The sequence below is a fragment of the Arachis hypogaea genome, chromosome 13 (genome assembly GCF_003086295.3).
Source record: "Arachis hypogaea cultivar Tifrunner chromosome 13, arahy.Tifrunner.gnm2.J5K5, whole genome shotgun sequence".
NCBI lineage: Eukaryota > Viridiplantae > Streptophyta > Magnoliopsida > Fabales > Fabaceae > Arachis > Arachis hypogaea.
In genome coordinates this window covers 2,783,782-2,801,240 of record NC_092048.1, presented here as the reverse complement: position 1 = coordinate 2,801,240, position 17,459 = coordinate 2,783,782, and the positions used below count along the sequence as shown (strand labels likewise).

At 31.4% G+C, this 17,459-nt stretch overlaps 3 protein-coding genes and 1 non-coding gene across 4 annotated transcripts; 3 read left to right on the top strand and 1 right to left on the bottom strand.

Moving 5' to 3' along the window:
- Nucleotides 1-1,700: 1,700 nt before the first annotated feature.
- Nucleotides 1,701-3,881, top strand: LOC112736434 (zinc finger protein ZAT5). The gene has a single exon (XM_025785890.3). It carries the CDS (start codon nucleotides 2,668-2,670, stop codon nucleotides 3,700-3,702), a length of 1,035 nt encoding a protein of 344 aa, XP_025641675.1. The 5' UTR covers nucleotides 1,701-2,667; the 3' UTR covers nucleotides 3,703-3,881.
- Nucleotides 3,882-8,928: 5,047 nt separating this feature from the next.
- On the top strand, nucleotides 8,929-9,001 carry TRNAV-UAC (transfer RNA valine (anticodon UAC)). The gene has a single exon. It is a non-coding gene; the product is annotated as a tRNA-Val (tRNA).
- Nucleotides 9,002-9,354: 353 nt separating this feature from the next.
- LOC112736433 (large ribosomal subunit protein bL9c) lies at nucleotides 9,355-11,706 on the bottom strand. The gene is made up of 6 exons (XM_025785889.2): nucleotides 11,426-11,706; nucleotides 11,138-11,265; nucleotides 10,473-10,518; nucleotides 10,053-10,150; nucleotides 9,925-9,972; nucleotides 9,355-9,737 (listed from the first exon to the last, which is right to left on the bottom strand). The coding sequence occupies exons 1-6, from the start codon at nucleotides 11,576-11,578 to the stop codon at nucleotides 9,617-9,619; spliced, it is 594 nt and encodes a 197-aa protein (XP_025641674.1). The 5' UTR covers nucleotides 11,579-11,706; the 3' UTR covers nucleotides 9,355-9,616.
- A 3,723-nt stretch (nucleotides 11,707-15,429) lies between these two features.
- On the top strand, nucleotides 15,430-16,823 carry LOC112735698 (protein SENSITIVE TO PROTON RHIZOTOXICITY 2-like). The gene has a single exon (XM_025785218.3). It carries the CDS (start codon nucleotides 15,515-15,517, stop codon nucleotides 16,577-16,579), a length of 1,065 nt encoding a protein of 354 aa, XP_025641003.1. The 5' UTR covers nucleotides 15,430-15,514; the 3' UTR covers nucleotides 16,580-16,823.
- The last annotated feature ends 636 nt before the right edge of the window (nucleotides 16,824-17,459 follow it).

The following is a 17,459-nucleotide window of genomic DNA, read 5'->3' as shown; positions in this document are numbered from 1 at the left end:
TAGGGTAATCTATGGCTTGAAGCAAGCACCTCGTGCTTGGTTTTCTGCTCTTAGCTCCACCCTTTTTCATTATAGTTTTACTAATACTAAGGCTGATAACTCTTTAATTATTTGTTCGAATCACTAATACTTCTGCTATCTATCTTAGTTTATGTTGATGATATAGTTATTACAGGAGACAATGTATCTAAAATAGAGACTTTCATTCAATCTCTTCATAATAAATTCTCTCTCAAGGATTTAGGCGGCCTGCATTACTTTATTGGCTTAGAATTCAATAATACCTAATGGTGACCTACACATATCTCGGTCAAAATATATTATGGATCTATTACACAGAGCTCAGATGCATGAATCTAAAACTGTACGTCTGTATCTACCCCTATGTTATCTACTCTAAAACTCGTCTCCCAAGGCTCACCGGAGTTTGAGGATCTAACTAAATATAGAAGAAGTACCAGTGGTTATTGTATCTACCTAGACTGTAATCTTATCTTTTGGTGCAGTAGAAAATAGAATGTAATGAGTCGATCCTCCACTGAAGCAGAATTCAGGCACTTGGCAGAAGCAGAGGCTGAAGTTCTCTGGGTGCAAAAGCTATTACAGGAACTTGGCATACCTTAAACTGTCTCCCCAACCATCTTTTGCGACAACTTGAATGTTGTTATACTTGCTGCCAATCCAATTCTTCATAGTCGCAGCAAACATTTTGAAATTGATTTGCATTTTGTGTAAGATAGAGTTGCAAAACACCAACTTTTTGTGGTTCATATTCCTTCTGATTCTCAAGTAGCTGATGTGCTGACCAAGCCCCTCTCAGCAACTCTCTTTCATAAATTTCGAACCAAACTCAGGTGGTTTTCAATTCCACACTGAGTTTGAAGAGGAATGTGAAGAGTACCACTTCTAATATAGGGCCTGAAACTGATACAGTCAAAGAATAGTTAGAGCCTCACCTTTTTTTATATTGGTTCTTGTAATTTAACCCTTTGATATATCTATAAATAATACTCTTGGCTATTAAAAAAATAATAAGAATCAATTATTACATTTTTGTTTCTACTCTTTATTCTCTACGCTATAATTCTCTAGTCACACATCACTACTGCATACTCACACAAACTAACCACACTAAAAATCAATTACCAAATTAACTAATCGTTTAATTTAAAATACATATTGAAATGTTAAATATACTTTGAAATTGAATTAGATAACACATATATTTATATGTAAATACATGATAGTTAATTTGATAGCTTTCGATATACATTGACATAAAATTTAAGGAAGAAAAATACAATTAATTAACCATTAATTAAATACAAAATAATAAAAAAAAATATATGTATATGTGTATTTGTTATTGTTTGGGATGGTACTAAAGGGGCTTTAATTAATTTTGCTTAAAAGCCACCCGAATAATCTCTAATAATGATTCCAATTGGATTAGAAGTATTCTTTAATGAGAGAAGAGGAAATATATACTTATTATGAGGAGGGTTGACATACATGCTTTTAACGTGCAATCTCACTTTGCTTGAATAGGTTATTAGTGTAAATAGTGTTACTAATTACCCTTTCCTTCTGTTTGGCCTAAAGCCTAACCAAAAGAGAGTGTGAAACCGACCCTTAACGCTAACACTTAACACCAACCTTTCTTTCTTCAACTCTTCTTTAAACTCTCATAGTTTTTTTTTTTTAATCCACTTTTTCAGTTACCTACAATTATAACACTAATTCAGATTCATATCTGCCACTATAGTTAATAATAACAATAATTATCTCTAATTTCAACCTAATTTCCTTCTAGATCTCTACCATCCACAAAACTACTAATTAAGCTAATAACCTATTAACACGTATTAATTGATAATTGTACTCGCAAGTTACACTGCTTAGCTTCATTAACATATTCCCATTATTAATTATAAACTAAAAATATCAATAATCCAATATTCAATATATAATCATGGATGAATCATGAAAAATATAACACACCCAATTCCAATAGACTTATGTTACGTATGGTGGAAATTCAGGTATAGTTGACTTCACGTGAAGTTGATATCTGAGAGCCGTTAGATGATTTGACTGAATTGACTAAATTTTCATCTAACGGTTCTCAGGTATCAACTTCACGTGAAGTCGACTTCACCTAAGTTTTCACCTACATATATACACAACAATAAAAAATAAAATTTTATAATATGTTAACCATCTATAAAATTATAAAACTATTGTATATATATTCCAAGAGTAATTAATTACATAAGTTATGATAACACAAGTTTAATAAGACATATTAAGAAATAAAGCAGCATATATAAAATGTATGTAGTAGTAGAAGTGAAACAGAAAGAGAGGAGAGAAAAGTGTGGTAGATGATGAGAGCGTGAAAGCACGCGGCAAGAAGAGAGCGTGGAAGAGGGAAGAAAAAGAAGAGTTTGTTGTTAGTAACACACACTTGCAAGGTTGGAAACGCAAGGAAGATTTTGGGTGGCAAAGTAAACAACTATTTAGTAATATTAAGTAGCTGTTATAAAGAGCAAGGACGGCTTCAAACTCATTTGTTCCCATTCACTCTCAAATCCCAAACTATATAAATACATAACTCTATACTCTTCTTATCTTCACTCTATCTCATAATTTGTGTTGAATTGTGAAATGGATTACAAGGAAGACTATTATTTGTCCAACACTAGCAATGATAATTGTAATGTTGTTCATCATGATGCTACCCATCATATAGCCAAGGGAAAACGGACCAAAAGGTTGAGGCTTTTGTGTGGCGGCGCAACCGTCATCATGCCGGCCTCTAGCTGTTCTAGCGCTTCCGGCGATGATCACGGCTCGTTTTCGATTTCTTCCACAACCAATCAAGAGGAAGAAGACATGGCTAATTGCTTGATTCTTCTTGCTCAAGGAGGAGGAGATTCTCATCAAAAACCGCCACAAGTTGATGATCAAGATGAAGATGATGATGGTTGTGGTAACAACAAGAAGAAATTCTCGGAGATTGAAACCGCCACCATAAACAACAACAAGGTTGGTTTCTATATTTATGAGTGCAAGACTTGTAACCGAACCTTCCCTTCCTTTCAAGCCTTGGGTGGTCATAGAGCCAGTCACAAGAAGCCTAAGCTCACAACAATCCCTGCCGCCGAGGACAAGAAACCACCACCACCGTCTCCGCCACCTCCACTGCCTCCCCCACCACCGCAGCAACTTATGATGAAGACCAATTATGACCATCATCTTCATCATAGCCAGCAGATTGAAACTGTCCCTCCAAATAATAATAATCCAATAATTTCTCTACAATTTGGGAGTGGGCAAAAAGGTAATTTCCACGGGAACAACAACAACAAGCCCAACAAGATTCACGAGTGCTCCATATGTGGCTCCGAATTCACATCCGGCCAAGCACTGGGTGGACACATGAGAAGGCATAGGGCTACAGCGGCCGCAGCCGCCAATAGTACTGCTCAGGCCAATGTTGGCCTAAGCAGAATTGAGGCAACTTCTACTGTTATAACTACAACAGTAGAAGTTCAGCCTCGAAATATTCTAGAATTGGATCTCAACCTTCCGGCTCCGGAGGAAGACCTCCGGGAGCCAAAGTTTCAGTTTGCTACCGCAGCAACTAAGAAATCTATGGTGCTCTCAGCTGCTCCGGCTTTGGTGGACTGCCATTATTAGGCCAGGTTGGGGAAGGGTGGAATTTTCATTATTTTGATCAATTATGGATCAATGTGAATTATTATTACTTAGCACTATTGTTAATTATTTACATATTATTCCCTAGCTAATTATCGATTCTTTGGAATTATTCTTTGGTTTTATTAATAATTGAGCATTTTGATTTTGAATTATAAAAATACGTGACAATATGATCTACTTGTTGAAGTTGGAATACTTTGAGTAAGTAAGTAGTTAGTGTTCATGGTTGCCTTTCATTCACGAAAAGTGAGTGATAGGGCATCTTTATTTATCTTCCTTTTATTTATATATATATTTCTTTTCTTTTCCTTTATTTATTTTTTAGTATAATTTTGAGAACCTTATATCTGATCAGTTGAACCAATTAAGGAAGCCACAAAAAAAAAAACGTAACTAATAGTCTAAGATCGAAGTCTTAAATATGAAGAAAAAAGAAATTACTAATGGTTTTTAGAAGAGTGGAGAGTGATATGCAAGAGTGAAGGTATAGCTAGGGTTTGGCATAACCACCACCACAACCAAAAGTCGTGGATTAGGTTCCCTTTTGTGTGCTTTTCATTTTTTGTTATAATAAAGCCTAAAAGATCTCTTTCTTTCACTCCCTCTCTTTAGTTTCTCACTCATACATACATACATACATACATACATACATAAATACATACATACATACATACATATTTTTTATGTAATTTTATAATTGCATATTTATAATATACTATTAAGGGTGAATTTTAGTATAAAAATATTTCGGTAATTATATAAGTATTATTAAAATTAAAATAATATTTTTAATATTTTGATAATTAAAAATATTATTAAATAATTTACTTTAACTTTTAGCAGCATTTTTTTAATTTAAAATACTGTAATCACTATAACATAACCACCTTAAAAAATACCTAGCTAATTATATATACATATTTGTTAGGTTTTTTCTTCTTTTCATCTATTGAAATAACTTTTTCATTTGCAATATGAATGCAACTTATTATTTTTATTTAGATATCCTACTTTCCATCACATGATGATTATATATATTATGTATTGTATCATGTAATTTTTCTTGATGTACCCATATATTTAGATACCCATTTTTTATCACATGATTATACTATCTATTTAATCATGTATTTTTTTTGGAAAAGTATAAATACCAATATATTATTTGTCAATTTATTGCTAAAAATAATTAATTATTATATTTTAAACACATATATAAAGAAATACATCCAGAAAATATATCTATAAAGACACTTTTATTAAATACAACCATAAAAAAATATATTTTTATTAGACACTTTCATTAAACACATTTATAAATAAGAGTTGGCAGAAGTTAGCAGAAATGTTGTTGATCACGTAAGCGTGATTGATTTTTTTTTTTTACATGCTATGTTTAGAGATCTCTTTATTTTCTCTCATTCCCTCTCTTTAGTTTCTCATACATACATACATACATATATACATACATACATGCATATACTTCTGGACTTATAGCTACCACATACATTACATTCCCACTCTCCTTCACTAATTCACAAGAATATAATATAATAAATTGAAAAGGAGGGATGCATTAAAACAAACTAATTTTGGTAACAAAAATGAAATGATGCATTGTGTCGTTGCCATATGCTATGCTTGCGAAGCCATCATTATTATTCACCATGTATCTTTCAATTTCTATGGCTCCCTGTCTCTTGCTATATATATTATTCTAAATACTATAATAAGCTAATTTAAGTATTATCATATTTGCTGGTCCCCTCTCTCCATCTCTCTATTATAGTAATTGCTTTTAGATTTGAACTAATTAAACACTTTGACCTAATTAACCAGCTGCCAAGTTAGCTATTTTTTTCTTTGCTTAATTAAATTTGTAATCCCCTAAAATAATTAATTAAATACATTTATTGTTTAATTTGTGACTAGATACATAGTAATAATTATCTTGGGGATTATCTCATTCTCATTGGAATTCTGTTTCAGCCCATACAAATTTGATGCTCCCAAGAAAGATATTAGTGGTAACTTTGAGGCCACAAACACCTTATTACTGATTAGGAGAGTTATATTTATATATTATATGAATTACGGGTAATTTTTTTTATTTGTCGTCTCTGCGTATCGGATATATTTTGAACATAATATTTATTCAATATACGTATTTTTTATATTTAACTGTGTCTTAATAAAAAATAAAAAATTATTTACCAAATACGCTTAGACACATCTAAATACCATCACGTATCAGCGTATCCAACCTTATTTTTTACATGTATTTATAAAATAAGTTTAAAAATAATATATACCATTAATTATTAAAATAAAAAATATTTTATATTCTTTATATAATTAAAAAATATATTAAAAATAATTAAAAAATTATTTTATATTTTAATATACATATCAATATTCGTGCATCATAGGTTATATTATACCATTTTCATTTGTATTGTCCAACCTTAGTTCTTGGACTTGCACCCATCATTCCACACATCTTTACTCATATATTCACATAATCAAGGGAATTCAAATAACAAAAGATTATATAAGAGTTGAGAAATGCATAAAATAGTTACTAATTTTGCCTTATAGCTTGAAATTTGGGCATATATGTCATTATTATATATTGAGTAAGAGATGTAACTTGAATTAAGCAATGAAGGAAAAAAGAAAGAGAGAGAGAGAGAGATGGGAAGACTTTTAAGTCACTTACACTGGCCACTTATCTAAAGTTAGTTATGTGCACGTTTTTGTGAATGCTGGTAAGCGAAGCATGTGGACACATATGTTGCGTGAGGTGTCCGAATGCATAACATATATAACAAAGTAATATACTATAGACTATACTATTAATATTATGTATAAGCTAATAGAAATTAAAAGAGATCACTCACTCACTCATTGACATTAGCACATGTATGTTGTCTTAGTTGGAGAGCTTCAATTCATTCTCTCCATTATCTCATGTATGTAACCCCCACAATTATATCCTCTTATTCCCACTTCATTAAACTATACTTTATTTATATAAATATTGTTCTCATTAATTAAAGGGAACTTAGGACCTTAACACTATGATCATAGACCCAATGCTTTAGTAATTTTCTTCTTTTGTTAAAAGGCCTAAGATTTTAAGAATGTGGGTTGAAGTATAGTTTATAACTTATTAATGTAATATAAGAATGTGATTAAGATGGAACCAAAGCAATGAAGATGGGTTTGTGTGATATAATTAAACTTTTTCAATTGGTTGCTTTAATTTAATTTGCTTACTCCAAATGGCTATGAAATTACCAATCACCACAAGACAAGGGTATGAAATCAGCTGAGATGTCATCAATTTCCATTATTAGTAGAAAAACAAAAATAATGAGGAAAAACAAAAAACTACTTGAATGATGATTTTAAATCATCATATTCTTGTAATTTATCCAAACAAATAGAGATATAGTACGTACTACTTCGTACTCTTGCCAAAGTTTAACACAAGCTTGTGGTGTAACATAAAGAAGAGTTTTAAAGAGGAAAAAAAATATTGAAGAAGGGGTATAATTTCTTATAAATTGAAAAATACTAAGTATATGTGTAAATTACTTATAAATAATTAAATCCCACAAATTATTCTGAAAATACTCTTTTTTTTTTGTCCAATTTTTTTTTATGTTAAAATAATTTGGCCTGCTTTCTAATCTTCACAACAGCTGGATGATGATGATGATTAAATTGCATATTATGTAGCAGAAAATTAAATAAATTGAGCTAGCTAGCTAGGTTGAAGCATGCATTTTGTTAACATGTGAAGTTGTTTATCTTTTTCTGGCTATGACAAGGTTTATGTTATGTGGAGTTAGCATTGGTTCAAAGTTTAGTGATAGAGACAAATTCCTCAAATGGCATGAGTTGGTTTTATACTATGTGGCATGATGTCCCTACATACTTTGTGTATAACACTATGTCTACAACCCCCCCCCCCCCCTCTCAACCAAAATAGCCTAAAAAAGTAGGCACTGGCCGGCCTCATAAATCATAATAACCCCTTCTATTTGTGTTATTAGTGACCTATAATCACTTGCTTAATTCTCTCTCTGTATATAGTGTTGACCCTCAATAGGGTTTGGATCCGATTCATTAGGACGCATCCCCAATTTGAAGGTTTGTCATTGTGATGGAACAATAAAATTTGTGGATCATATTGGCCCAAATATATATAATTATATAGTCAGTTATTTACTTATTTTGCATTTTATATGGAGGAGATTTATTTTTTATTTTTATAATAATTATTGGCGTTAGAGTGGATTTACTTACAATTCACAGTTTAAAACGGGATTATATATATACCAAATTGTCTTATGATAATGGTGTATGAGAAGTGAAATCAATATATAGTAGAAAAGGGTTTAAAGCGACGAGTATATAATATAAAGAATATTATATATACAATCCATTATTATGATTACTCATCTAATATATTAATAAAATCCATATTTCAATTTAGAAGCCATGATGAGTATTAAGTTGGAATTAGTGTAGCAGCCTGGAAGGATTCAACAACTTAATTTTTAATCTATTATACGTTTGAATTTTGCCAATGATATTCAATGGAGAAGCATATCCACATATAGGGTTCGTTATAGTATATTGGCCAATATATGTATAAAGTAGAGGAAGAGTTTCAAATATATCGAAAATACTGGTGTTCCAATTGTTTTAACCGTTAATTTGAATTATAAAAAATATATATAATATATATTAATTAAAATCAATGGTTAAAACAATTGAAACATCGGTTTTCCTCGATACAATTGAAATTTTTCCTAAAGTATAAATTATGACTACTTAATTATTGTGAACAAATACCATGGGCGCTGTCAACAATCCACTTCTTTTTTATCATTAAGACAACTAATTAAACGAAGTTTTCTTTTATGTTTAAAGTATAATTATTCTTCATTTATTATTATGTTGAAAAAAGTTTTGTACCAAACACATGTACAATACAAGGAATGTATGTATTGTTTCCTGAAAAGAAATTAATCACCTTTTTATTTAAGAAAATGAATACAAGTTTGTGTCTAATTGGACCCTATTTTGTTCTTAGAGTATAATATTTTCACAAGTTCATTAGAATACAAGTTTGTGTCTAATTAATCATGAGCATAGGATATAAAAATAATCTAAGATTCCCTACCATCAAGAGTTGCTGTGGTGTAGTGGTTATCACGTCAGTCTTACACACTGAAGGTCCCCAGTTCGATCCTGGGCAGCAACATTTTTACATTATACTCTTAATTTGATTTTTTGAATTTGCTTCATGACTCAAGTCTTATTTTATTTTCATTCTTTTGGCCAAGCAAAGCAAAGTTTTATGATTTGTTAATGACAATAATCAGCATGCGAAAAGCTTTCATCCACCGGAATGTAATGTATATATGAATATTACATTCTCGTCTGAAAATTTTACATGACCTTTGTCACTACACATGATACTATCTAGGAAGAGAATTCATTTCCTTTGTCCCATGTTGGTAGCTGTTAAAAAAGATGGGCAAGTCCAATCAACATAAATACTTTACATCACAAATTTCCCTCCCATAGTGAAGTAAGTCATAGAAACATAAACCATTGAGTCAAAACATATTCTTTACCAAGAAAATAGTACATTCCAAACAAAGGTCCTAAAACTTGAATACACATTCAAAGAGGAAATATGAACATAAACCATTGAACTAGTACATTAGGAATCCTTCCTCTATTAGAACTTTTGGGACAAAATCACATAAAGCTTGATGTTTGAAGATTCATACAGTGGTTATTTACCTTGAACCATTGCAAGCCGGTAGCTCCAAATGTGCATTATTAGCATATAGAACTTCATACTTGTGCTTTAGTTAGCAAAGACATTCAACCTTACTCTCGCTGTAACTTCCGGATGCAGCTTTAACTCTGCGATATACTCTCCGGTTTCTCGTATCTCCGGAAGTTCGACAATTCTCTTGTCCACCTCCCTATGAAAATCACAAAAGATCACATGACAATTATTCATAAACACACTTGTTCCTTAATATTGGAAAGCTTCAAAGGAAGAAGAAAAGAATAGTCATTCACATTTAGAGAAGAATAACATGTTACATAAGACTAGTTAGACTCCCAATTCTCAAAAAGAAAGACTTGTGTACATTAGACAGATAGTACCTTTGAAGCTGCGCTTTGATAATGTCAACAAGATCTTGAGCTGTAACACTGAATAACAAGCAAATTTAGAAGCATAATCCATATAGAGCATAAATCAACAGCTCAAAATTGCACAGAACAAGCCTCACCTTCCAAAAATTAGTTTTCCTTTACCACCTTTCCGCTTCACCTTGAAAGCCCCAACTGTTTCAAAAATTCGAGCAAGTTGCTGTGCCTCTTCTTTTACCTGCAGAACTAGAAACTTAGATACTGAGGAATGCATACAATAATCATATAGGAGGGGGAAAACTATACTGATAATGAAGAAGTATCAAAGTAGTTGTAAACTTTCCTGCATTGAAGACAATAAGATATGAAAATGAAATGGATTTTCGGAATAAAAACTAATATGGAGTTAGAAGTTAAAAAGACAGCAGGATTTTCGTAACACCAGGTTTATATGTAAAGCTTACTAGCAGAAGTTTCTCCTACTCACAAATGGAAACCTTCGTTCACATTAACAGAGACACATTCTATCCAAGTAAGGATTGGATGGGGAAAAAGATTACCCGTCTTTTCTCGGCCTCAATTCTTTCTTCCTCTAACTTCATTTCCCTAGACGATGCAAGGGAAATTCAGTTTAAATTGTGCAAACAACACATACATTATTGTTAACATTTTATATGGCAATGCATATTTTTGCATACAGAAGCAGCTAAGCTAAGCTAGCCCTGCATAAGAAAATAATTCAGACAAGATGGCCTACCGGAAAAATTGACTAGAAAATATGAAATCAAATATTTGTACAAGAAAATTTGATTATTTTGTCATTGAAAAGGTGCAAAAGTGAATTCAAGCTGAGAACGAAAATCCGAGAAAGGACTACAAAATTTCATTTTGTATCCATGAAGGGGAGTTAAGAGCCTGAGTTTTATGGAAAAAACACAAACATGACCAACCCAAAATATCAAAGCCCCATGGACAAAGTAAATAAATTCTAGCAACAAGCATGATTATTCAAGTTATGAACTCTAAAGACATCTATATGCTTTCTCTCAATCAAGGCCAGAAAATTTTTAAGAGTCTGGTCAGTTTACAGTCACACTTCAAAGTTACTCTTCATAGAGATGAAGCTTATTTCTTCACACTACAATGAGATATTACAGTCTTATACCCAACAATGAAAGTTGTAAATAATTATCAAACAAATAGCTCAAATTGAATTACACATTACTTGAGCAGAAGAGGAGTAACAATCTGTGCCTTTCCAGTGGGAAGAAGATAGTTTCTGTAGAAACCAGCTTTAACATCAATAAGTTGTCCTTTCTTTCCTACTTCAGCTACATCTTCCTTCAATATAATCTGATTTCAAAAATAGCACACCAATAACTAAGGGGAATTAAAAAACAGAATAATGCGGCAAAACCAAGCACACCCAGTTGCAGAAACACAAGATAAAATCGGAGTGAGAGATAAAGTTACGAAATTTAATGGAATTATGAGCATAGAATGTGGATGTAACCTTTCGGATTTTCTTTGCCTTCTTTTGAGCAAAGACCAAAAAGCTTGAGGTGTTGTTGGTGTTGTTGCAAGTGGGTCCCTTGGAGCTTCCAGTGAAGTTTTGCTGCAGAAACGAAGAAGAAGTAGAAGAAAGCGAAGGCAGTGCTAACGCCATTGTTGCGCAAGAAGAAGAATCCAGCTATGCTGTGCTCCTCTCGCTATGCGCCATGTCTTATCTTTTATGCGTTGTTCGCCAATACGACGTCGTTTATTCTACTTTGTCCAATTAATAAAATTTCTAATGTTTTTAAATTTTTTTGAATTGTCTAATATTTAAAATAAGTCCAATTTGACTATTAACAATTAATTAAAAAATTATATACGAAATGAACCACATTAATAATTGTGTTTGTATGTCTCAAAATAAAATGTAGAGAGTACAAAATAATAATAATTTTTTTTGGTCAAAAAATAATATTAATTTAAAATTCGGATATGTTCATGGTCTGGCTCAATATTAGGGGTCAAACCCAAAATAAAAGGCCAGTTCACAAAATTTAAGAGTCTAGAAGATCCGTTTCCAAAACTATCCGACTTAGTTAGAGTCTGGATCATTTGGTTCTGACTCGACCCAACTTATACATCAATAAGACATCACCTGCACTAATGTGTATTCGTACAAATTGATTCACTGTAGGGGTGGCAATATGTATCCTACCCGTCCGTGGGTATTCAATTCGATCCCACCCGATCGGGTAGGGTTGCCAACCCGATCCGCAGCGGGTAGGGTTGGGTGCGGGTAGGATTCTCGTGCGGGTCGGGTATGGTGCGGGTTGAGCCTCAACCCTACCCAACCAACCCGCACTCTATATATGTTTACGTTATATACTTATATAAAAATATGTTTTAAGTGGATGTTGAATCAAATACCCCTCATTAAATGCAAAAGATTCTTAACCACTAAAAGAAAATTATTAATTGATAATTTAATATTTTTTTACATAAAAATCAGTTTTATTTTAAATCATCATCAAGTTATATAATAATGTTGTATATTTTTTGTAATCCGTAGGTAGGGTTGGGTACCCGCGGATTAAGAGCGGGTAGGATTAAGGTTGGGATATTCTCAACCCGCGGGTAGGGTAGGGTTGAGTTTATATAAAAATCTCAACTCGCAGGTAGGGTTAGGGTTAGATCCAAACCCTACTCTACCCTACCCATTGCCACCCCTAATTCACTATTTAGGGGTGAGCACGAGTCGGTTTGGTTCGGATTTATGGTAAAATTAGAATCGAACCGATCAAAATGTAATTGGTTCAGTTTGGTTCAGATTTGTATTTTTTTGTACATATATCCGAACCAAACCAAACCAATTAAGAATGGATTGGTTCGGTTCAGATAATTGGGTATCCGATAACTTTGAAATTCATAAAAAAACTAAATTTTTATCTTAAAAATTCAACAAGTTACATTATTGTACATCAATATAAATAATCCAAACATATTAAACACCAAACACATTAAAAACTAAACTCATTAAAATCTAAACATATTAATAATGAATAATCATTGTCTAATGAAAATAACATATAAATTTTTTTATTTTTTATTTAATTAATATATGATCGGGTTCGCATATTAGTTCGGTTTTCGCACTCTCAAAACCGATATTCAAACCAATCACTAACAAAAGTCATCGGTTTAGTTCGGGTTAGACCCGATTACCTGTTTTGGTTCGAATTCATAATATGGGATCTCAATATCCCCTAAACAAAAAGAAAGTATAAAAGGATAAGTTACAAAAATTATTACTCTTACTGTATAAATATCCCATCACGCACAGATATTTTTTAATGGTAATTTATAACCACAGTTCAATTTTTTTGTTAATTATTTTTTGTAAGTATCACTCTTCATTCTCATTTAAAGACTTTAGATAACTTTATCTTGCTGAAAAAAACATTTGAACCGTTATAAAAAAAAAATCTAGACCTTACGTCCAGAACTACATTAATTTCAAATAAGTTTTTGATCAAGATGGAAATATATGTTTTCATTCTTAATTAATCTCGAGATCATTTACATGAATCCTAAACTCATACTATAACTAAATTAGTATATGGCTTAGAGTATAATAAGATGTGATTTAGTAAAACTTTTATTTTTTATAAATTAGTATATATATATTTTTTAAATTGTTATACATATATATACTAAATCAAACGAAAAGTAACTTTAATAACTATAAACATCAATAATTGAGGCACTTCGCAGTTTATTCTCTTTCATGCCACCATTTTCTACCGCGTAATGCTAGGTAGACAAAAAAAACAGCAAAAACTTACCTTATTTAATATTAATTAATTGTCGCAACAATTAATGAATGCTAAATAAGGTAAGTTATGGCTGTTTTTGGCTGATTTTCTTTGGTTACCAAACATTTCCGTTTCCAAAATGAACCCACTTCTTTTTCATATTAAAGTTTTTGAACTTATACTATGTTAGGTGTTGAAACTTGAAATGAGTGTTTCAATTATATTTATACGAGGAATATTAGGTAGGTAATTATTTTGGGTTAATATTAGTCCATTTTTTTAAAAATTATTTTGATTTTTTTAAATTCTAAATTATAATCTTAAACTGTAATATTGATTGACACTGGCTAATTAAAAATTGGTTTCTATATTTCTTATATATTTGATATATTACTTTCACTGTATTTTTTGTATTTTTCTGGTATATTGTTGGATGCACAAACACAAACACATCTATAAAAAGGAAAACGAAGGGAAGGGAGTAAAAGACTGTTTCTCATTAAGTAGAAAACGTTGAATTCAGCCAAAAAAATAGTATATCTTGAACGATTGTGAAACCCTAAACCAACAATTAAGCCTATGTGTCTACATGTATGTATACAAGAGAAAAATCAGCTTAATATTATTTTAACTAATTAAGAAAGTTAGTTGAGATAGATGGAGAGAAGGATGTAAACCAATTCATAACATTCACATTCAACGTGTTGAAATTGTAAATGACTAAATGTTATTGGGCGCAGACAGATGAAGTTACAAGGGTTAATTTGATACCTAATAAGCAGCTTAACTAAGAGTGGCTTCATGCAAGGGAGGTTTTTAGTGGGGATGAGTTTCAACTTTTTAGTATTCATTATTTTAATAGAACTTAAGGATGTAATATATTAAATTTTAATAGCAAAAAATTAGAAGGCCAACAATTTGTACATATATTAAATTGAGTATATATGTATATTTGACCGATTATACTTTTATATATGTCAGTTAATTCCTACACTTTTAGTGAAATTGTAAATTGGTTTCTATATTTTAAAAATTTGTAATTGGGTCTTTAAAGATAATTAAAATTTGTAATTTAGTCCTCGTCGTTCAAAAAGTGTTTGATTTAACAGAATATTCTCAATATATTCTCTATTTTAACAAAATATTCTTAGCATATTCTGAGAATATTCTATTAAATCAACACTTTTTGATCAGCGGGGATTAAATTGTAAATTTTAATTCTCTTTAAAGATCTAATTACAAACTTTTAAAATATAGGAACTAATTTACAATTTCACTGAATGTGTAGGGACCAATTGTGTAATTTAACCATATATATATATTATAGTTTATTAATAATTTTTTTATAAATATTAATTAAGAAGTATTGTAAATTATCCATATTTTTATTAATATTAATCACCATTTAAAAAAACTAATATTTTATTTGTATATTATTAGACTTTAAAATTTAAAGTTGACAATTTTATTTTTAATATTTAAAAATGATAAAATATTAGCTAAAAAAAAGTAAAATTTATTAGTCACAAAATTATTGTTATATAAAGACTATAGTTAAAAAATATTAGAGTTTGTAGATATCACCTTCATATAAAAACAATAACATTTAAATAATTATTTATTCAAAAATAAATTTTGTGAAGAATTTATGGTATGTATATATGTAAGTATTTTATGAAGAAGTAACAAAAGTCAAAGCCTTGAGCTGCTACCAAACCTTAGGAGAAAGAAGATCAGAAATTGAACTCTTCTGATCCCTCCTTATAACAAACAAAAGCAGTAACAGGTTTGGAATAATGGCGGCTGCATCATCTGATGAAGGTGGTGGTGGTGGTGGATTCCCACCTATGACGCAATACTCATCATCATCATCATCCACCATGTACCATTATCTCTCAGTTCTCAATGATAAAATCAACGAGTTGCAGTCCCTTGTGGGGGTTGTAGCCTCCCCCAATCGGCACCACTCATCAATTCCTTGTTCTTCCTATTCCATGGCGATATCCACCATGACCTCCACCATCCAAGATATCATACTTGCTTCCTCTTCATTCAGACTCACCTTCCAACAACACATCAATAGTTATAACAATCCATCATCAGGTAACATTATTGCTACTTCTACTTGCAATAATCAACAATTAGAATTGCACCCTCATCACCACCAATCTTATGATTATAATAATAGTAATATCATTACTAGTAGTGTTGCTAATGATGAACCTGCACAAGAACAAGACGAAGAAGAAGAAGAAGAAACACTCCATTGGTTTTCTGAACCCTACAACAATAACAATAGTACTGTTATTTATTGTGATGATAACAATAATACTAAGGATGATGATGGAGAAGAAGAAACAGATATAATTGAGTTGGATGCTGCTGATTTGTTAGCAAGCTACACACATTTCTGCCAAGTATGTGGGAAAGGATTTAAGCGCGAAGCGAATCTGAGGATGCATATGAGGGCTCATGGAGATGAATTCAAAACCAGTGAAGCCTTGAAGAACAATAACAATAACAAGAAGATGATGATGAAGAAGAAGAAGAAGTATTCGTGCCCTGAAGATGGGTGCAGGTGGAACAAGAATCATGCCAAGTTTCAGGCACTGAAATCAATGGTGTGTGTGAAGAATCACTACAAGAGAAGCCATTGCCCAAAGATGTATGTTTGCAAGAGGTGCAACAACAAGAACTTCTCTCTGCTCTCTGATTTGAGGACCCATGAGAAGCACTGTGGTGATCCCAATAAATGGTTGTGTTCTTGTGGAACCACTTTCTCAAGAAAAGACAAGCTCTTCGGACATCTTGCTTTGTTCCTTGGCCACTCCCCAGTTCATGCTGCTACTCAAGGATCATAATAACATGTTTGTGTATATAAAGAGGAGTGTTAGGGGCAGTAACTTTTGGTATTTGTAGCCATTAAGTAGTCATTAATGATGATTTTAATGGTGTAAGATTTGTGTGAAATTTCATTCAATGACTCACTTTTTTTTACTAGTTACATGCTGACCAAAATTTGAAAAAGTTGCTAGTCCCTAAACTTTTCCGTATATAATTTGGATACTTGTCTAGCTAGAGGTGCAATATTATCACTTTCTTTTACCATATTTCTTATCATGTGTAAGTACCAAATAATGTTGTTACTATTGCATCAAAATTAATATCAATAAGTGAATTTCACATGGGTATATATATAGCATAGCCAAGTTGAATTTGTTTAGTAGTTAACTCACTATTCTATTTAACCAAGTGTCAGAAGTTTGAATCTCGCTTTGTATATGCAGCAACTCATTAGTCAGCAACAAATCCTTAAATAGAGTTCCAATTCACGACGAATTAGTTCTTAACATGTTAAGTTGGAAAATGCCATGGCAAACAACAAAATATAAATATATATAGCATTAGGGTTTAGTTGTGTGCATATATGATAAGAGGGAAAAACATTTTGTTATATATATGAACATACATCTAACTAATATAGTGTCACCTTAATTAACAAAAAGATTTCAGCTCATTTTGATAAGAATTAGTATTTGGTATATTCGTTCATAAAACACTTTTTATTATTTACAAATACTTAATTAAGAGATGTATATATACAACTTGAACTATATCGATCCCATGCCTTTATGTGTTGTTAATCACAATTAAATTTGGCGTATCTTACTATTCAAATCTATGTTGTGATGTGCATATCAAGTGCCCATATCATGACTTTTAACTTATATATGTCTAGGA